At 43.0% G+C, this 21,954-nt stretch overlaps 2 protein-coding genes across 6 annotated transcripts in view; one reads left to right on the forward strand and one right to left on the reverse strand.

Annotated features, from left to right (window-relative positions):
• The window catches only part of LOC111962195 (voltage-dependent calcium channel subunit alpha-2/delta-4), an 85,025-nt gene that overhangs the window by 43,152 nt on the left and 19,919 nt on the right, over nt 1–21,954 (forward strand). For all 3 annotated transcript variants that reach the window (XM_023985085.2, XM_023985086.2, XM_023985087.2), the window contains 4 exons: nt 16,168–16,229; nt 16,559–16,573; nt 16,861–16,905; nt 17,036–17,098. In XM_023985085.2, coding sequence (XP_023840853.1) covers nt 16,168–16,229; nt 16,559–16,573; nt 16,861–16,905; nt 17,036–17,098 — 185 coding nt within the window. The remainder of the gene's footprint in view (nt 1–16,167; nt 16,230–16,558; nt 16,574–16,860; nt 16,906–17,035; nt 17,099–21,954) is intronic.
• Nucleotides 76–13,359, reverse strand: LOC111962197 (leucine-rich repeat and transmembrane domain-containing protein 2). Of its 3 annotated transcripts, none has more exons than XM_023985090.2 (4): nt 12,814–13,359; nt 3,094–3,215; nt 2,189–2,860; nt 76–2,012 (listed from the first exon to the last, which is right to left on the reverse strand). In XM_023985090.2, the coding sequence occupies exons 2-4, from the start codon at nt 3,128–3,130 to the stop codon at nt 1,492–1,494; spliced, it is 1,230 nt and encodes a 409-aa protein (XP_023840858.1). In that variant the 5' UTR covers nt 3,131–3,215; nt 12,814–13,359; the 3' UTR covers nt 76–1,491. The 3 variants fall into 3 exon arrangements, with proteins under 3 accessions (XP_023840858.1, XP_023840857.1, XP_023840856.1); XM_023985089.2 differs by having other exon boundaries at nt 2,189–2,869; XM_023985088.2 differs by lacking the exons at nt 3,094–3,215; nt 12,814–13,359 and having other exon boundaries at nt 2,189–3,087.

A 21,954-nucleotide genomic window follows, 5' to 3' on the forward strand; every position in this document is an offset into this window, starting at 1 on the left:
CGGCTTTTTTCATGTCCCGTCTCATAAATATAGCTATAATGAAAAATTCAGCCGGAATAAATTGTGACGGGCAGCATAGATAAATAAATGCTTTATTTTCATCAGCGTGATGAACAGAATATCACATTTCTCACTTCGTCTTCTCGAGCAAACCTGAAGAGCAGATACTGAATGTGCTTAAAGGCCCCTACACACTTTACGTAAACTATGCAAACCCAGTGCTGGAGCGTTGTTTCCTACGTAGTTCTGTGTTCTTTTGTGTGGCTCTTTGGAAGGGACTGTATACGACGCTCCGTCGCTCTGTTTGCATAGTATGGCCCTTAAAGCTGGAATCCGTAGCGGTGAAACTGCTACTTCCGTTTGCGATATTACAACAACAACAAAAACAACCACCACTGTTTTTTCCCCCTCAGACATCATTGCACGTGCGATAGAACAGTAGAGTACGTATTACCATTTTATTTTACCATGATGCTGGATGCTCCTCTACTCCATTTCATGAACAAAACAAAAACAATAACACCTGGGGGCGAACCGGTGGCGCTGTTTTACATAACGCAGATTTCAGCCTTAACATAGAGACAAAAATACGGGTTAAATAAATAAGGAGATAGTTATATATACACACCTGTTTTAGGGCAGTGTTGATGATCTCTTTTACGGTTCTAAATGGTTAAATGGAAAGAGCTGACAACTAGATTCAGTTTTTGTAATGAATATGRCTGCTATCCATGGAACTGATACTCTTCAGCTGCTGTTATCATAACATCCTCTAGAGGTCAGTAGTGTGCTGTTGTATTGTATGGCTTTGGAACATTGAAAGCAGGCTAACTGCATAGATATGATTTGGAATATTAAATTAAGCAACTACACATGAGCACAGGTCTAATACACAAGAAAGACTGCTTTAACATGAATTTCTCAGTACATTCATATCAACTATTTGTTTGTTTTCTCTCATCCAACTAATTGAGCGACAACCACTACTGGGATTGTTAACCTGGGCTTATTGTAGCGAAACATTAGGCGYAGTTACAACACAGGGATATTGGACAGGGATATTCAATATGTTGACTTAATCTATGATCTATTGACATGTTTTGCTTCAAACACAAATAACTTTGACAACGGTGGGATCAAAGAATAATAACRATTTCAAAGACAACTTCTAGGAAAGTCTCTTAACCAAGGTGCAGAGGTGCCAAAATTATTAACACACAGTTGGAGAGCTGACTAAAGAGTCACAGGGCAGAACAAATCACAGAGCATCCACACGTCTTGAAGCAAAGCAGGATTCCAGTTTTTCCTCTATACGATCACCTGTATGATCATGTCTGTATGACTCCACCACCAGCAAAGTGCAGCAGGGATATTCTTTCTCAGCTCCATACATTCCCTCACCTAGAATGCCCTAGCACAGAGGAGTACGATATGCAGTTCAGTCCACTGAATCCTTCTAACAGGAATTTCAGCCAGTCAGAAAAACAATGGTCATAAGCCTGTTATTCTGTATCCGTGGACTATCGGGCTGGACTCCTTCAGCTCTGGCTCATCTGGTGACGTTGGGGAAGACATACACGCTCCGTCCTCAGCATCTGTCTCCCCCCCTCCCTCCCCCGCCATCAGCGGCTGCCCTCTGTTCTTCAGCTCCCTCTGGTACTTGGCCATGAGAGAGGCGTAGATACAGCCATAGGTGGCCGCCACCACCATCAACACGCACACCACGCCACACACACACGCCGCCACGATCTGAGTCCCCCAGGCCCTGCGCACGCTAACGGGCCGGTAGCGCTGGCGCACACATTCTTCTTGGTTAACCTGGGGCCCGTTCATGGGCCCGTTAATCTGACCAACGCAGGGTGGGCGTCCTCTTCTGGGCCCGTTGTAGCCGGGGACACTGTCCTGGTTGTCCAGCTGCAGGCAGTAGTTGAACATCTCTATGGGGATGCTGCGGATGTCCTGCCCCCTCAGCTCTTTGGGGAGGTTGCACTTCACAGCATCCACCTGCCCGTCTGAGACACAGAGAGCAATGCAGTGGATCATTAACACAATCAATAGCTAATCAATCTCATTTACAGACTTGATACAGTATCAGAGTAGTACATGACATGGAACGAAGGCGAAATGACTTGACTGTACTTGAAACATTGTAGCCTTAAAGCCTTTCAATACACAACATAACACTCACGTCTGTACAGCATCCACTCCATCCAGTGCTTGAAGTCCCTCAGGTTGCAGTCACACTCCCATGGGTTCCCTGCCAGTTGGAGGCTCAACAGGCTGCCCAGGGGCTGGAAGGTAGCTCTGTCCAAGCTCTGCAGCTTGTTTCGAGCCAGAGACAGCCAGGCCAGGCCCTGGAGCTCGTCCAGCAGGCCCATGGGCAGAACAACCAGGCCGTTCAGCGTCAAGTCCAGCCCTTTCAGTGTCCACAGACCCTGGAACAGCTCTCGGCTCAGCCCCCAGCAACTCCTGTTACTCTGTGTCACCTCCGTCTGGTTACTGGGGTCCGGAGAGGTAGGAAGGGGGCAGTCACCCAGGTTGTTACCAGAGAGGTTGAGCCACTGGAGGCTGCTGAGTCCAGAGAATGCCCCTGGCTGCAGGCTGGAGAGGTGGTTGTCGGAGAGGTCCAGGAGCTCCAGAGCGCTGAGGTTGGACAGGTCCCCATCGCCTAGGGAGGAGAGATTGTTGTGGGGCAGGCGAAGGGTGCGGGTGTCCTGGGGCAGCAGGGGCAGGACGGTGGTTAGGGAGAGCAGAGCTAGGCCTGTACAGTCTGTGCCATTGCTTTTGCAGATGCACACGGTGGGACAACCGCTAGCCGCCTCTAGCAAACCGAGCAGTACCAGCAGCAGACTGGGCAGGGCTGCATAGACTCGGGAGAGAGGAGAGGAGAGATTTAAGGAGAGGAATTTGATTATGCATTTTAATGACATGACCAGTGCAAGATTTCGCCAAATGTCTGAGGAATCTAAATCAACCCCCAGAATTTGTTGGATGCCAAGTCAAATCTACGTACAGGAAATTCTGAAATCAATTTAAAAGATGAGTAACTAAACACTTCTGCCTGTCAATCAGCCCACTGCGGTAGTCACTCACCCAGGCTCTCCGGGTGGGTCCTGTCAAGGGGCTGCATGTCTGCTCTGCCCACTCTGGTGCCACCATAGACTGGCACTGGCAGTAGGTGCCGTCCTTGTGCCACCCACCAGCTATGCAGAGCCCTGGTAAATGGAAAACAGAAAGAAAGAATAAAAAAGCGAAAGAGAGCGGGAGAATGAGAAATAGAGAAAAGGAGTCATCAGATGAGCAATACACATTGCGTATTTGGATGTGTAGGAGAGAGATTGTTGGCAGTTTAACTCTCTTCTTATATAATAATGAATATGATAATATGCCACATGTACAGATTAGGAAGGACAACAATCTCTTCCTTCTGATTTGGAACAACATCATTCTATACTTCACCCTCTTATCCCTCTGACTGTTAAAGACTTTGTTTCCCTTTTTATCACTTTTGATTCCATTTTAGTTCCTTGGTATTTCAAGCGGGGGGGGGTTCAGTCAAAAAAGAGCTTGATACTAAGTAAATGCAAATACTGTACAGAGATTAAGTCAAAGTTAACTTTCTACTGAACACAGACAACCCTCATCTTTCACCTGCAGACAATCACACAGGAGCGAGAGAGAGAAAGAGAGAGAAATGTGTCCTAAATTTCATGATTAGAGAGAGATTATGTAGCTCCATCATGCGTGCCTCTGCTGCCACTTAGTAGAACCAGTTTAGAGGAGCCTCAAGGTCCTTCTTTTGTCATCACTCCACAAAGGCTCTGCATCACTCTCCTCCTCTTCCTTTCCTCTTACATTCTCATAGACTGTACTCTATATATGTGTAGACTGACACTAGGGTTATACAACATTATTTCCTGTATTCAACTGTAGGTAGAGTTAGGAGGCATTGAGGGCACTTGCAGTATTGTTTGGTTTTGTGAAGTCTGACGCCTGAGGTGTACGCATCAGTATTGGGTGTGCTTGGTTATATCTGTGTGTCTCAGTATTGGGTGTGCTTGGTTATATCTGTGTGTCTCAGTATTGGGTGTGCTGGTGATATCTGTGTGTCTCAGTATTGGGTGTGCTTGGTTATATCTGTGTGTCTCAGTATTGGGTGTGCTTGGTTATATCTGTGTGTCTCAGTATTGGGTGTGCTTGGTTGTATTTCTCAGAATTGGGTGCATTTGGTTCTGTTTCTCAATTTTCAGTAGGAAGTGTAGTTGCTTCTGTTACTCAAATTTTGATATGAAGTGTTCTTGCTTCTGTTTCCCAGTTTTAGGTGCACTTGGTTATATTAGCGTATCTTCGTTGGGTGTTCTTCTGTTTGACATGTGAGGTATGCGATGCGTGTCCTGTTTAATCAGAGCATGATGAGTACATCTGATCTGGAGTCAGATGAACCACAGCGTTCTGTCACTGACTGGAGCTGTCACCAGTGCAGCAACACCACACTCAAAAAAAATGCTGTGTTAAAAACAATTTGGGTTCGTTGGTAACCCGGCGCGAGTAAATATTGGACAGAACACATAAAAATAAAATTCTGACAGTTGGGTTGAGTGTATACTCAGTTCACTTTGAGGCTTTTCCAAACATGGGTTAATTTAACCATTAGTTGGGCATTTTGTCCTCTCATGCTGGTTTGACCTAGCAGCTGGGTCATTTTTTAACATAATCCTTTGGTTATTTTCAGGAGGTGTGGCGTATTCAAGGTGTGGATCTAGATCTAATTGGCCACCAGTGAGAGTAAATGACATTCCTGTTCATCATGTTAAGTTTATATAAGGAAAATAAGGAACTCAAACACTTCTATAAGCCTTATTGAAACTACAAACTTCTTGCTTCTGTTTCCCAGTTTTAGGTGCACTTGGTTATATTAAAATATACATATAAATAAAATCTGAATGTACACTTTTGGAATTACAGTAACACTGCAATGCTATCTAAGTATGTGCTCAGAGCACAATGGATGATAAGGACACAAGGACAGTGCATGGAATTACTCAAAAGAAGATAGCAATAACCAATGAAATGGCAACAAATGTTTACAATGTTCAACTTTGCCATGTATTAATTATACAACAAAACAGATGAACAGGAATGACTTTTACTCTTATGGATGACCAAAAACAACTATCTGAAAGCCACACCCATACTGAGCCATGCCTCCAATCATTTGATCTGACCCAGTGAGTCATATCTCAATAACCTAACATAATCACCAATAAACCCTTACCCAGCATCAATAACCCAGCAGTTTTTAAAGAAAAAAAACCTGACTAAGTGACCCAATGCCTGCAGTTATGCAGTTGGGTCAACCAAACTACCCAGCATTGTTTGAGTGCAGCTTAACCAGCCTTAAGAAGATGAGGTAATCCTTGTTCCTCCATTAGTGCTGGGGCCTTGAGAAGATTACCCTGACCTCTCTGTCAGAGGGCCAGCATCAAGGACGTTATAGCAGATGGAGATGAAATGGGAAGATCTGATAAAAGGCGTTTTGAGCGCTTTCATCAGAGACCTGGCCGCGTGGTGCCAGGACAACAACCTCTCCCTCAACGTGATCAACACAAAGGAGATGATTGTGGACTACAGCAAAAGGAGGACCGAGCACGCACCCATTCTCACCGACGGGCTGCAGTGGAGCAGGTTGAAGGCTTCAAGTTCCTTGGTGTCCACATCACCAACAAACTAACATGGTCCAAACACACTAGGACAGTCGTGAAGACTGTTGGTTGGGAGTGCATCGATGTGTCTGCAGTGCCACCAGGTTCATACTAATTGCTTGGAACATACAGTACCAGTCAAAACTTTGGACACACCTACAGTACTTATTCCAGGGTTTTTCTTTATTTTTAGTATTTTTGACATTGTAGAATAATAGTAAAGATATCAAAACTATGAAATAGCACACATGGAATCATGTAGTAGCCCAAAAAATATACATTTTAGATTCTTCAAAGTAGCCTTSATGTCAGCTTGGCACACTCTTGGCATTCCCTCAACCAGCTTCACCTGGAATGCTTTTCCAACAGTCTTGAAGGAGTTCCCACATATGCTGAGCACTTGTTGCCTGCCTTCACTTTGTGATCCAACGCATCTCAATTGGGTTGAGGTCGGGTGATTGTGGAGGCCAGGTCATCTGATGCAGCACTCCATCACTCTCCTTCTTGGTCAAATAGCCCTTACACAGCCTGGAGGTGTGTTGGGTCATTGTCCTGTTGAAAAACAAATGATATTCCCACTAAGCGCAAACCAGATGGGATGGGGTATCACTGCAGAATGCTGTGGTAGCCATGCTGGTTATGTGTGCCTTGAATTCTAAAGAAATCACTAACAGTGTCACCAGCAAAGCACCCCCACACCATCACACCTCCATGCTTCGCGGTGGGAACCACATGCGGAGATCATCCATTCACTTATCTGCGTCTCACAAAGACATGGCAGGCGGAACCAAAAATCTAAAATTTGGACTCATCAGACCAAAGTACAGATTTCCACCAGTTGTGTATCTTGGCACAAGCAAGTCTCTTCTTATTGGTTTCCATTAGTAGTGGTTTATTTGCAGCAATTCGACCACAAAGGCCTGATTCACGGAGGCTCCGCTGAACAGTTGATGTTGAGATGTGTCTGTTACTTGAACTCTGTGAAGCATTTATATGGGCTACAATTTCTGAAGCTGGTAAATCTAATGAACTTATCTTCTGGGTCTTCCTTTCCTGTGGGTCTTCCTTTCCTGTGGCGGTCCTCATGAGAGCCAGCTTCATCATAACGCTTGATGGTTTTTACGACTGCACTTGAAGAATCTTTCAAAGTTCTTGAAATGTTCCGGATTGACTAACCTTCATGTCTTAAAGTAATGATGGACTTTCATTTCTCTCTGCTTATTTGAGCTTTTCTTGCCATAACATGGACTTGGTCATTTACCAAATAGGTCTATCTTTTGTATACCATCCCTACCTTGTCACAACAGAACTGATTGGCTCAAATGCATTAAGGAAAGAAATTCCACAAATCAACTTTTAACAAGGCACACCTGTTAATTGAAATGCTTCCAGGTGACAACCTCATGAAGCTAGTTGAGAGAATGCCAAGAGTGTACAAAGCTGTCACTAAGGCAAAGGGTGGCTACTTTGAAGAATCTCAAATATATTTTGATTTGTTCAATGCTTTTTTGGTTACTACATGATTCCATATGTGTTATTTCATAGTTTTGATGTCTTCACTACTATTCTACAATGTAGAAAATACTAAAAACAAAGAAAAACCCTTGAATGAGTAGGTGTCCAAACTTTTGACTGGTACTGTATATTAACAGTTAAAACATAATGGTATGGTTAGGTTACACTACAGTGTTGTTACCTGGGGTACAAAAAGTAGATACAATGGGAAAAATTTTCAATCCAATATTTTGAATATATGGTATGATCCTCACTGCACTTTTGATAGGTGGGGTAATTAGCATATCTGTGGGTGTGGTCAACTATCTATGTATTTGTGCCAACCGTCAGTGGAAATGTTGTAGCAGTTTGTGTTTGATGGTCATGCCAATTCAAATTTGACGTTATCTGTCCTGTAAATGTGTAAAAGAATTATGCATTTTCCAATAACTTAAAAGGTCCTGAACAGTTATTATGATTCCCTTGTAAAATAGGCTTTTGAGTGACTATGATATCACTTGTCATAATTTTGGGGGATAGAAATGTATAACTTTTTCTCTCATGCTAACTGCCACGAATGTTGAAAAGACAGGCTCAGTGGGCGGGGAGCTTATATTCATGAGCTCAACTTGACTGACAACTCTTTGAGACACCTATGTCAAGAAACTTGGATGCTTTGAGCCGTGTTGAAGTAAAATCAGCTCAAGCAAATTTGGGGATACAGAAAGCAACTCAAACAACGTTGAAATTGCATAAATAGCTAGTTTTCCATCCAATTGGCGACAGATTCTCGTGAATATTCTAAAATCTGCATAAAGTTTGTGTTTCCACCAACCTGACTTGTTGAGGATAAAAATCAGTGTGTGATGTAGTGCAAACAAGATGTACTTTTTCGCTTAAGTTTTCATATACAAAATAAAAATAGAATGTTCAATGGATTTCCATCGAATTGTCAACTCTACCATTAGTTGCAAGTGAGGCATGCCAAGTTAATTTTTAGGACGGGCCAAAATGTACCCAAGTGCATTGCGATTGGCAGTAAATATATTGTATATCAAAACACTGATAAAGTATCCTATTACTGTAGAAATTGACTGTATAAAGACCACAACATCTACCACAAAATTAGCAGCAATAGCTAACAGTGTAGTTTCATGTTATCGCATGTTGAACTACATGATTTTACGTGAAAAATCACATGATTTCACACCTAAAATGTGAAATTTCACATGAATTCATGTGAAAATKTGTTTTTGGAACACTGTGTGTGACATTTCACATGGTAAATTATGTGAAAACGTGAAATCTGAAAACATATGACGTGGAACATTTCACATCACATGTGACACATGTGACCCCAAAACATTCATTACCTATAATAAATATCTGCACTGCTATTTTAGTTATCAGTTATTTTGACTCTCAGAATTTATCTAAGGTACTTATTTCAGCAATTTGAGGGTTTTCTGTAAAGTTGTCCAATGTTGGTGGGGCATATTATTTTGTTTTCATGTTACTCCTGAATCACAGTGATAAATACAGTGCATTCGGAAAGTATTCAGACCCCTTTACTTTTTCCAATTTTGGTTACATTACAGCATTGTTCTAAAATTGATTACATTATTTTTTCTCTCTTCAATCTATGCACAATACCCCATAATGACAAAGTGGAAACAGGTTCTTAGACATTTTTGCAAGCGTATAATAAAAAAATAAAAACAGACATACCTTGTTTACATATGTACTCAGCCCCTTTGCTATTTGACTCAAAATTGAGCTCAGGTCCTGTTTCCATTGATCATCCTTCAGACATTTCTACAACTTGATTGGAGTCCACCTGTGGTAAATTCAAATGATTGAACATGATTTGGAAAGGCACACACCTCTCTGTACTTTGCTTCGTTCATCTTTCCCTCGATCCTGACTAGTCTCCCAGTCTCTGCCACCGAAAAACATCCCCACAGCATGATGCTGCCACCACCATGCTTTACCGTAGGGATGGTGTCAGGTTTCCTCCAGATGTGACGCTTGGCATTCAGACTAAAGAGTTCAATCTTGGTTTCATCAGACCAGAGAATCTTGGGTTTTCATGGTCTGAGAGTCTTTAGTTGCCTTTTGGCAAACACTAAGCGGGCTGTCATGTTCCTTTTACTGAAGAGTGGCTTCCTTCTGACCACTCTACCATAAAGGCCTGATTGGTGTGGCAGGTAGCCTAGTGGTTTGAGAGTTGGACCAGTAACCGAAAGGTTGCAATATCGAATCCCTGAGCTGACAAGGTAAAAATCTGTCATTCTGCCCCTGAACAAGGCAGTTAATCCACTGTTCCTAGGCCGTCATTGAACATAATAATTTGTTCTTAACTGACTTGCCTAGTTAAATAAATGTAAAATTTAAATAAAAAAATTGGTGGAGTGCTGCAGGGATTATTGTCCTTCTGGTAGGTTCTCCCATCTCCGCAGTGGAACTCTGGAGCTCTGTCAGAGTGACCATCGGGTTCTTGGTCACCTACCTGACCAAGGCCCTTCTACCCCGATTGCTCAGTTTGGCCGGGCGGCCAGCTCTAGGAGTATTGGTGGTTCCAAACTTCTACCTTTTAAGAATGATGGTGACCTTCAATGCTGCAGAAATGTTTGGGTACCCTTCCCCAGAACTGTTCCTCGACACAATCCTGTCTCGGAGCTCTACGGACAATTCCTTTGACCTCATGGCTTAGTTTTTCCTCTGACGTGCATTGTCAACTGTGTGACCTTATATAGACAGGTCCAAATCATGTCCAATCAATTTAATTTACCACAAGTGGACTCCAATCAAGTTGTAGAAACATCTCAAGGACGATCAATGGAAACAGGATGCACCTGAGCTCAATTTCGAGTCTCATAGCGAATGTAAATAAGGTATTTCTGTTTTACATGTTTTATGAATTTGCAAACATTTCTAAAAACCTGTTTTTTCTTTGTCATTATCGGGTATTGTGTGTAGATTGATGCCATTTTTTTTATTTATTTAAAAAAAAAATAGAATAAGTCTGTAACGTAAAAATATTTGGAAAAAGTCAAGGGGTCTGAATACTTTCTGAAGGCACACACACACACTGCCCCAAGCCAAGGACAAGTATAAAAGAAGGAACACTCAGATTGAGGGGCGGTACATAATTAAATGTATTTAAAATGTTCTGTGGTTATGGTTTTGAACAGAAGGTGCCTCTGGCCACACCCCTGCCATTTACGTATCACGCACACACACACACACAGTCTTGTACAGCTAACCTTGTGGGGACATACAATTCAGTCCCATTCAAAATCCTATTTTCCCTAACCCCTAACCCTAAACCTAACCCTAATCCTAACCCGTACTCTTACCCTAACCCTAACCCTAACCTTAACCCTAACCCTAACCCAAAAACCTAAACTTTATCCTAACCCTAAACYTAACCCTAGCTCCTAACCCTAACCCTACAACTAACCCTAGCTCCTAACCTTAATATTTAACTTAATTCTAACCCTAACACTAATTCTAACCTTAACCCTAAATAGAAATAGCATTTGACCTTGGGGACTAACAAAATGTCCCCAGCTGGTCAATTTTTACTTTGTTTACTATTCTTGTAGGGACTTTTGGTCCCCACAAGAATAGTTAAACACGTCCACACACACACACACACACACACACACACACACACACACACACACACACACACACACACACACACACACACACACACACACACACACACTATCCCACATCAGAGCACTTTTCATTCAGTCAGCTTTCACTTCCCTACTGGGGTTCTCACTCACTCAATGGATTGTCCTAATTTTGGGGGGAAGCATGCACGTCCAGTACAGTAGCCAAGTTGAAGTTATTGAAGCACTTGGGAGTCCATTCCAGTGGAGGGCTGCCTTTCATTGAATTACAGTACCAGCCACTGAGAGAAGCTTTTGGGGTGGTGGGGGGAGGGGGACAACAACAAAAAGCTAGCATCAATAATTTAGTACAGACTTGCCCACAGAAGGAGGGTAGACAGACGTGTTCGTGTTTGGACACATGGTCATCTGTACAGATGTGTTTAGGTGTATCGGCACCCTTGCATAATTGACTAGTTCTTAAAAAATCTTCAAATTCAAAGACTTCAAAGTCTTCAAATTCAAAACCGTTTTTCTGTCCACAAGTGTATTCATTTGATTTACAGCTACACAGGACTAAGAAGAAGTAGAAAAACATCTAAACTGACATTGAGATTGTTTACATGAAAGGCCCAAAAGAATCTTGGTCTAAATTATTCAGAATTCTCCTTCATTTGGTTGGAGGCAAGTTATTTTGTTTACTGTGTAATTGATCTCACCTGTGGTAAGTTGCAGGTCTCTACAGGGTACAAAAAGCCATTCAACCAGCTTTAAGAAGAGAAAACATAACATTTTGCTCCATTGCACTCCATTTTAAAGTGCCAGGGAGCCAATATATCTGATTTGTGTAAGCAAAGGTTCCAGCTCAGGGGTGAGCGCATCACAGTATCACACATTATTTATACCAAGTGTTTAATTACAAGAGATGGTGTTTACGAACTGCGCTTGACAGCTTGTCCCATCAAGTGCACCATCACACAGATCACATCAGATTAGGCCTCCGTCCGCCTCCCACTTATGTGACTAAYGCATTGACGGGTTGTAAATGTGGAGTTATTCCTGCCCCAGATTAGGACCGTGGTCTAAATCCTCCGTGGCAGCAGGGTTTAGACTGCAGCACAGATGCTAGTTATGATTCCAGTATGCTGTCCGGCGGGTGGTGGAACACAGAACACATAGAACAACACATAGGCCCCATTGTTGAACTCTACATCTATAGTATCGCATGTCCCTTATTCTATGTTATTTCTTGTCCTAAACTGTGTTGTTGTCAGACCCCAAAACCGGTTAAGTCTCAATGTACTGTAGAGCAGTGGTTCTCAAACCTCTCCTCGGGGACACCCAGACGTTTCATTATGTTGTTGTAGCCCTGAACTAGCTCAACCTGAACTCACCTAGTCAAGGCGTTGCTGTGGAATAGTTCAAATACATGGAACGGCTGAGGTTCCCCAAGGAGAGGTTTGAGAACGACTGCTATGGAGTTTATAAAGAAGGTAAGACAGTGTGAACTCATGCTGTATGGAACATGTCCATTTATGTTATTTATCTTACTAACTACCGATACTGGAAGTCTGCATGCAAAGTTTATATACAAGGTTATTCAGCTACGTACTCTGCTGTATGTCCGCGGTCTTCTTTCACGTTTTATAAAGCCCCAAAGTTTGTGTTTTCATCCCGGTGCACACTACCTGCATTGCAATGATACCTTTACTGCAGCTTGGTCAATGGCAATTCCCCTTGGTTTCATTTTGCTCCCACAAGTTTATGGATTAGTTTACTCTGATAATTGCACTGGAATGAGGGGGAGAACAGTCAGCCTGTTTTGTGGTAACAACCACTTTCTTATTGCGTACAGACTCAATGTGTTAGCCTAGTAGTTGTAATATTCTCTCACAAGAAGCCTAAAGAAAGAGAGAACCTATCCAACAACAGATACTTTTACACACACACACACACACAACAGGAACACACACACAGCACAGTGCAGTACTCACCATCTGTTTCAGCCTCCAAAGTGCTATAGCTCTTAAAATAATTCTACAGGAAAAGTGCTACAGTAGTATCTTTTATCCTCCCCGTGTGGGAAAAAGAATATGCTTCATCTGATAATGCTGCTAACTGAGGAGCTTGGGGAAAGGTCCTTTAGCTGCATTCGGTTCAGCCGTTTGTCCTGCTTTATGCAGATGTTGGGGTCCCAAGGGGAGATGTTCTTGGTTGAGAAACACATGCTCCAGTCTTCCCTTTTGCTTTCTCTCTCTCTCTGTCTCTCAGAGCAGTGGCTCACCCTCTCCTCTCCTCTCGGGTCCTCTTTCCAACTCTGCTTTTCCTTGTAGTCTGAGTGCACTACTGTCCAGAGGTTCAGTCTAGCTCAGTGTGTGTGTGTGTGTGTGTGTGTGCGAGAGAGCTAACGCACTGTCGCTCTTGCAGGATACACCATGTCTTTATATGATCCTGGGTGAGAGTGCTGTGCCGTTTCTATGGCATATATATGCGTGCCATGTGGGTGTGTCTGAGTGTTTGTCTGTTTGTGTGTGTGTGTGCATGTGTATGCATTACGCCTGGTTTGGCCAAAATAGTAAAAAATAGTACAGTGTGTTACAGCTGAATGAAAAAGGAGAGGGAGTGAGATAGGGGGGGGCGACAGAGAGAGAAAGAGAGAGAGGCAGCGAGGGCGGGTGGAATCAGCTGATATAGCTCAGTACCTCACAGAAGATGAGTGTCTCTATAGGTTGTTGTAAAGGCTGTACCCTGAGCTGTGTCGGGGTCTGTCCCAAAATGCCTACAGTGAAGGTCGTTGTGTGTGTGTGTGTGTGTGTGTGTGACTGCAGCAAAGCAGCAAAACAATAAAAGCACCACTGCTGCACCAGTGGCTAATGCAAGGCAGTCTGGAATTCCTCCTGCTACTGACAATGATCATGTCATTATGAGATGACTCATTCTGCTGTGTCATTGGTCTCTCAAGAAAGGTAGGCAATGTCTGACAGGGAGGTAGGTATACAGTAGGTCTTCTGATTGGCATTTTCTCTTCTGTCCAATAAGATGTCACCACCAAGTTACTCTACTCCAAGAGGGGGTTTAAAGGTGTATCTCTGTCATCAACCTATCATCCCATACTATTGGTGATGCATATCACCTTGTGTCAAAATCAAATCAGATCAAATCAAATGTTATTAGTCACATGCGCCGACTACAACAGGTGTTGACCTTACAGTAAAATGCTTACTTACGAGCCCCTAACCAACAGTGCAGTTTCAAAAAAATATGGATAAGAATAAGAGTTAAAAGTAACAAGTAACTAAAGAGCAGCAGCAAAAAATAACAATATATTCAAGTCGGGTGCCGATACAGAGTCAATGTGCRGGGGCACCGGCCAGTTCAGGTAGTATGTACATGTAGGTAGAGTTATCAAAGTGGACCATGCATAGATGACAACAGAGTGGCAGTGGTTGGAGGAGTGGAGGGGGGGGGGGGGGGGCAATGCAAATAGTCTGGGTAGATTTTGACTAGATGTCCAGGAGTCTTATGGCTTAGGGGTAGAAGCTGTTTAGAAGCCTCTTGGACCTAGACTTGGTGCTCCGGTACCGCTTGCTGTGTGGTAGCAGAGAGAACAGTCTATGACTAGGGTGGCTGGAGTCTTTGACTTTTTATGGCCTTCCTCTGACACCGCCTGGTATAGAGGTCCTGGATGGCAGGAAGCTTGGCCCCAGTGAAGTACTTGGCCGTTCGCACTACCCTCTGTAGTGCCTTGCGGTCAGAGGCCGAGCTGTTGCCATACCAGGCAGTGATGCAACCAGTCAGGATGCTCTCGATGGTGCAGCTGTAGAACCTTTTGAGGATCTGAGACCCATGCCAAATTTTCAGTCTCCTGGGGGGGATACGTTTTGCCGTGCCTCTTCACGACTGTCTTGGTGTGCTTGGACCATGTTAGTTTGTTGGTGATGTGGACACCAGGAACTTGAAGCTCTCAACCTGCTCCACTGCAGCCCATCGGTGAGAATGGGGGCTGTGTCCTCTTTTCCTGTAGTCACAATCATCTCCTTTGTCTTGATCACGTTGAGGGAGAGGTGTTTGTTGGCACCACACGGCATCAGTCAGTTAGTGTGTGTGGTGGTACTCCTCAGTTCCCCAGACTGCAGATGAGCTACGGTTTGGATAGGACCACTATTTTTAGTAAGTGACAGACTGTGTGTGGTTTGTGTGCATCGTGGCTACCTGCCTGCATGTGTGTGTGAGCCATTATGAACATTAGGGTAAATTGTTACTAGGTGACTTAGATTAGTTTGGATTCAATTAGATAGTACTTATTGTCATTGATTCACAGAAACGTGTATTAGGTATAGATATTTCACTGTGTCAAAAAAGATCCACAAAAAATATAGAGCATGATATAGAAAAACATCAGGCATGCTATGTAAAAATCAGACATACTATGCAAAACGTCTGATATACTATGTAAAACATTCAACATACCATGCAAAAACATCTGAATACTATGCAAAACCTGATATACTATGCAAAACTGATTACATTGAAACGTCTGATATAAACTATGCAAAAATCAGACATACTAGCAAAACATCTAATATTACTAGCAAAAATCCACATACTATGCACAACATCTGACATACTATGCAAAACATCTGATATACTATGCAAACATCTGACATAATTGCAAAACATAGACATACTATGTAAAACCTCAATACTGATGCAAAACATCAGACATACTATGCAAAACATCTGATATACTATGCAAAACATCTGATATACTATCCAAAACATCTGACAAAACATCAGACATACTATGCAAAACATCAGACATACTATGCAAAACATCGGATATACTATGCAAAACATCAGACATACTATGCAATCAGTAGGTGATTACCATTTTAACAAGTAATTTCTAAGTAACCAGCTGGTTAAATAAAGTATTACCAGCATTAGTATCTCACAACACAGAATACTGCAGAGGTATCAACAACAACAGGCTACCATGAAAGCAAGGCAGATATTTGCATAGTCTCACCCCACCCAGACAAGATTTACTTGTACCACACGCCTCACGCTACCTCATCAGTGTTTACACAGTGACCATTTGCATGCAAACAGCAGCAGTCTGGTGCTAACTGTGCAAACTGCATAGAGGTGAACTGAAGGCCTAATCGATTTCCTGTCCCACTGTAATGCCCAACCCCACACCCACCCAGCCTCTCAATATAGTTTCACAGATGGTCACAGTAAATTTAGGGTTAAGGCTTTTTGCAGAGTCCATATTTTCCTCTCTCAACTGACCTGGGTGTGTGTGCGTGTGTGTGTGTGTGTGCGCGCTTGTGGTCTATTTTTAGCCATCGGGGTGCAGATGTCCTTGGAAATGCTGGAGAAGAGGCTATGGGCCATTACCTTTCAGGTAAGGGAGCAACACACACACACACACACACACAAGCACACACACAAACACACAAAAACATTCAGACACACACAAACTTACACAGACACACACACACATACACACACTCAGCTCCCCATCGATATATCAGACTACTGACACAAATCCATCTCTGGCTCAGTTGGTAAGAGCATGGCAACGTCAAGGTCACAGGATCAGTTCCCGCAGGGATCACATACACATACGAAAATGTGTGCACTACATTTTGGATAATCTGCGAAGTGCTAATATTTGATCATCTCTCTGTCTTTCTCCTCCTCTGCCTCTCTGCCTCTCACCTCCACTCACAGCCCAATGACACAGACGTAAGTAAACAGTGACCTTTCACTTTCTGTTGATACAGTACATTAACTCCTCTCTCTGATTATGAAGAGGTTATCACACTCTATTGACTCGGCTATAGAGCCAGCCATGTTTGTGTTGTTGTTACGGGTTGTGCGTTCCAAATCCACATAGGTCTCTCTCTCTCTGCTGTCAGTCAGTCACATGATTAATCTGTATCTAACGGGTGGTCGACCTTCTGACTCACGACCTTGACCTTTATCCTCTCTCTCTCTCTCATCTCTATCTGTCTCTTTCTTTCTCTCTCCAGTGTACTGAAGTGGAAGGTGTCTGCCCTCTCACCTGTCAAAGCATTGTGAGTACTGAGCCTATTCTACAGGTTTGGGGTCAGTTAGGATTCAATTCATGAATGACAATGATGTTCAAATATTATTGAATAAATGCTAATGATGCTTCATTTAATGTCCTGTCTTCTTTCCCTCCAGGATGTCAACTGTTTCCTTGTGGACAGCAACGGTTTTATCATAGTCTCGAAAGAGAGGTCAGAGGTAAGTGACCGACATCATGACCACCCAGTGACCCGAACATATTAAATCAATCCATACGGCCATCCTAACACCGCCATCCTAACACCACCATCATACACCACCATCGCCATCCTAACACCCATCCTAACCACCGCCATCCTAACACCGCCATTCCTAACACCACCATCATTACACCACCATCTACACCACCATCCTAACACGCCATCCTAACACCGCCATCCTACACCACCATTCATACACCACCATCCAACACCGCCATCCTAACACCACCATCCTAACACCACCATCCTAACACCCACATCCTAACACACGCCATCCTAACACCACCATCCTAACACCACCATCATTACACGCCATCCTTCAACACCAGCCATCCTAACACCGCCATCATCCTAACACCGCCATCCTAACACCACCACTCCTAACACCGACCATCCTAACACCGCCATCCTAACACCACCATCCTAACACCCACCATCCGCTAACACCGACCCATCCTACCACCTACCGCCATCTATACACCAGTTGATAAATTCTAAAGTTAACCCCTCATCGTACTATAGTACACATATGTGGTTTGTTTATATAACGACTGCACATAATAACAGTTTAGCCTTGATAAGCAGATCAGCAGATCAGGGATCAGCAGATCAGGGGAGGGATCATTTATATATACGATCTGGTCGGCTTGACCATGTAAAATACACATAAGGTCAGGTGATTGCAATCTAACATTCTTCCTAAGGGGCGTGTTAAGTGCTGGTAGCTCCTTAGCAACAAGAACGAGAGAGGGGAGAGATCGAGAAAGAGAGAGAGCGAGCGAGCGAAGCGAGCGAGGGCGGAGCGAGCGAGAGAGAGAGAGAGAGAGAGGATTGAGAGAGGAGAGAGAAGAAGAGGAAGAGAGAGAGGAGAGAGAGAGAGAGAGAGAAGAGAGGAGAGAGAAGAGAGAGAGAGGAGGGAAGAGAGAAGGAGACTGGCATGAGATTGCTTACGAGAGAGAGCGAAGAGCAGAAGAGCAAGGAAAAAAAAAAAAAGAGAGAGAGAGAGAGAAAGAGAGAAAAGAGACAAGAGAGAAGAGAAGAGCCGAGAAAAAGAAGGAGAAAAGAGAAAGAAAAAAGAAGAAAGAAGAAGATAGGATGAGTGTTGAGAAGCCGTTCCACATGGATGCTGACCCTATGTTAGACTCCAATAGACTATCGCCACAGTTGCTGTCAAAGTTGGCTGCGATGTACCGAGTTTGTAGTGAGAGTAGACACATGACTCGTGATTGACGAGGAATGCAGAACACATGACAGAAAGAGAAGACGAGAGATTGACATGAGAAAAACGAGAGAGAGAGAGGAGAGGAAGCGAGTGAGCGAGTTCTTGACAACGAGAGACCATCCGCGGTCACAACTGACAGACCTGCCACGATAAAGATACTACCATACCCCCGTTCAAGGCACTGGGGAGCATGTTTATGGCATACGTTGCCCACCATTACCAAACATCTGGCAGTCACTCTCATTAGGCATTCTGGAAATAACAGCTTGCATGGTCTCAATCCCTCCTCATAGAATGCCTATTAGCATAGCGAAATCTGACTTATAGCCTTGGGCTAAAGGCTCACACCAAACGGCGCTGCGCCACTCTTTATCAAACTTAGACTTCATACACTCGTAGATACTGGCCTGATCTGGAAACAAACACACACTATCTGAGCGTATTAGAATTATTGCTGCGTGGTGAACCATGGCGCAACGAACTTAAAGTCGTCTTATAAATACAATCTCACTTGAATTCGATACAGTGTTGCTGGCATATTTTTGTCACGGAACTGCGTATCATCACTCTTATAATCAACTGTTAGGAAATGCACTAAGCTATCTACACATCGAGTGAGGGCTGTTCAGCTCCTATATGACCATCTGTTCTACCTGTTCTTAATGTCTGCTACTATAGATACACTCAGATTATGGATGATCTCGGTGTTAGCCGAGTTATTTTACCTTATCATCGCTATGTATATCAATGAGTGCGCTTTATGTATAATAAGTGTATACTACAGCACACTTGAAACTAGTGCAGATAGAATTCAGTGTCAACAGATATGCATTAATGGGTTGTTTATCCAACATGGAGTGCCCCACCGACATGGTCTACTGTGCCTTTCATCATGCACACCTCCGCCTCTGAAACTGCCATAACAGACAGGACGCGCCTATTGGGACCAGCTATACTAATACTAGTCAAACTCTGTCCTGACTAGAGACTGACGTGCGTTTGATGGGTAGGACACTCTCGTACGACGGCGCAGATATCTCTATGTGTTACAACCGATTGATGGGCTGCAGCTTAAAGGCAGCCAGGTTAACTGCCTCCGCCCTTGAGTGCGGAAACAAGAAGCTCCAGGCGTGTGGTCCCGAGACAGTCGCGCTCAGGAGTTCTGCAGTGTGTCCCAGCTGTGGCTCGGTCCGTCTAGATAGCGGTAAGATTGGTCTTCCGACGCCTGCTATGGATCTGGATCTTGAACCCCCTACTAAGCCTGTCACTGGGCCGTCGGTCACGTAGTGCTTTCCGTGGAGGAATTCGTCTCGATCTTTTTTGTCCTTGTCTCGATTGACCATGCCTCGACTACCATCCTCTGTAACCACTTGTAATAGGGAGAGCCTTTTGGGTTGAGGAGGAGCGCGGGCTGGAGGAGAGTGCACAAACACACAAACACGTAGGCTGAACAACACACACACAATGCACACACACACACCACATCTTTGTTTACCCAAGCAGTCTCCTCTGTATAAGAATTCCTCAAATTCAGGTCAGTTGTGAAGATTTTTTTTATGTCCCAATACCTTGCATCGGGTCTATGAATTGACATTTAAAACAACATTTGACACTTGAATATGTTTGTTTTCAATTTAAGCTATTATAAAAAACACTTGCTACAAAAATAATGCTCAATACACTGAGTGTACAAAACATTAAGAACAGGACATAGACTGACCAGGTGAAAGCTATGATCCCTTGTTGATGTCACTTGTTAAATCCATTTCAATCAGTGTAGATGAAGGGGAGGAGACAGGTTAAAGAAGGATTTTTAAGCCTTGAGACAATTGAGACATTGATTGCCATTCAGAGAGTGAATGGGCAAGACAAAACATGCCAGTGCCTTTGAACGGGGTATGGTAGTAGGTGCCTGGTGTACCGGTTTGTGTCAAGAACTGCAATGCTGCTGGGTTTCATGCTCAATCGTTTTCCATGTGTATCAAGAATGGTCCACCACACAAAGGACATCCAGCCAACTTGACACAACTGTGGGAAGTATGGAGTCAACATGGGTCAGCATCCCTGTGGAACGCTTTCAACACCTTGTAGAGTCCATGCCCTGACGAATTGAGGATGTTTCTGAGGGCAAAAGGTGTGTGTATGTGTGTGTGTGGGGGGGGGGGGGGGGGTTGTTATGTCATAATATCAAGGTTCAGATGGAACTGCAAACTGTTTGTTAGGAGATCTGAAAAACCACGAGTCAATGGGGAATATTGTTATACTCTTGGGTAAAGTATTTATTTTTATGGGAATATCGGTAAAATTTTACAAATAGGGAGGTTCAGGAACCCTCGTAAAGTATAATAGTAAAATGGAGGGATGTCTTGCAAAAGGAAATAGCAAAGATCTATTACTGGGAAAGATTAGTTAATCTGTGGACATCGAGGTTGGAGTTAAAATCAGAATGAATAATGGTTGGCCACGTGGTGAAAATCCTGCACTTGAAGGAGAAAAGTATAATTATTTAGGAATTGTAGGGTAGGATAGTAGGGTAGGGGGGAAAATATATATGAAAAAAACATTAATAAGGGGGATTAGAAATGATGCAAACAATTAAATTGATAGAACCTACAATCAATCTGCAATATTAAACCTCTTAAGCTGACAGTCCCCGAAATCTGGCACTAGAATTACTTAAACAAAATTTTATTGATTTCCAACCGTTTATACATCAGAAGACAGAAATCCAGACCTTCCTAAAACCATGTAAAGGTCTCTTCATGCAACTTTTATTTGCCCCCCTCTTGTGGTCTGCTGCATCATTACATCGATTTATGTCACTTCACTGCGACATCACGTCAAAGGGTGCGGTCCTATAAAACATTTATCCAGCTCGACTGCGTCATGGCACAACATGGCAAAGCAATTGCTGGGATTTGTCTCGAATAGGTAGATCTAAATGCATAACTCCATAGCTCTACTATAAATAATGCGACCTACACTCTTCCTAAAATAAGTAAAGTAATAATTTTGGTGGAAGTCGCACATTTTCTTTTACGTCACATTGCATATGCTCAGAACGACAAAATTGAGCCCTTTACATAGCCTTCTCAATAGGAGGGACCACACACTGTTTAAATTGCCCATTTAATGTTGATTTAGACGTTCATAAATTTAACATTTATCACTAATGTCATGATATGTTTGGTAAAGTAATAAAGAATGTGAAATGTTTGGGTAGATGTTCCTAAAACAGATTTGTAACTAATACGGACATATTATAAAGTATGAAAAGGCTTATTCATTCACTATTTATTTGTATTTTATCATATCATCATATTTGTATGTTTTATTATACTTTTATTGTATACTACATCATATGGGTTGAAAAGTGTTTTTTTCTCAGACATAAATGAACAATTCAAAGTGAAAGCCAAAGGTCATAGCTTTCTAGGGGAAGCACTACTACATGAATAAATATTGCCCTCTTGCTAGATTGATGACTACAGCCATAGTCAATCAGTGCAAAACAGCTGTCAGCTCAACTTTAAAGCTGATCTACTCATAAAAGTACTCTTGCTGCAATCTCGCCAGTCCCGCCGTTGATAAAT

The sequence above is a fragment of the Salvelinus sp. IW2-2015 genome, linkage group LG4q.1:29, assembly GCF_002910315.2.
Source record: "Salvelinus sp. IW2-2015 linkage group LG4q.1:29, ASM291031v2, whole genome shotgun sequence".
NCBI lineage: Eukaryota > Metazoa > Chordata > Actinopteri > Salmoniformes > Salmonidae > Salvelinus > Salvelinus sp. IW2-2015.

Coding starts and splice junctions, on each gene's coding strand:
- LOC111962197 (XM_023985088.2), bottom strand. CDS start 2,930: ATGTCATTAAAATGCATAATCAAATTCCTCTCCTTAAATCTCTCCTCT. Junction 2,013..2,188: donor GGAGTGGATGCTGTACAGAC/GTGAGTGTTATG, acceptor TCTGTGTCTCAG/ACGGGCAGGTGGATGCTGTG.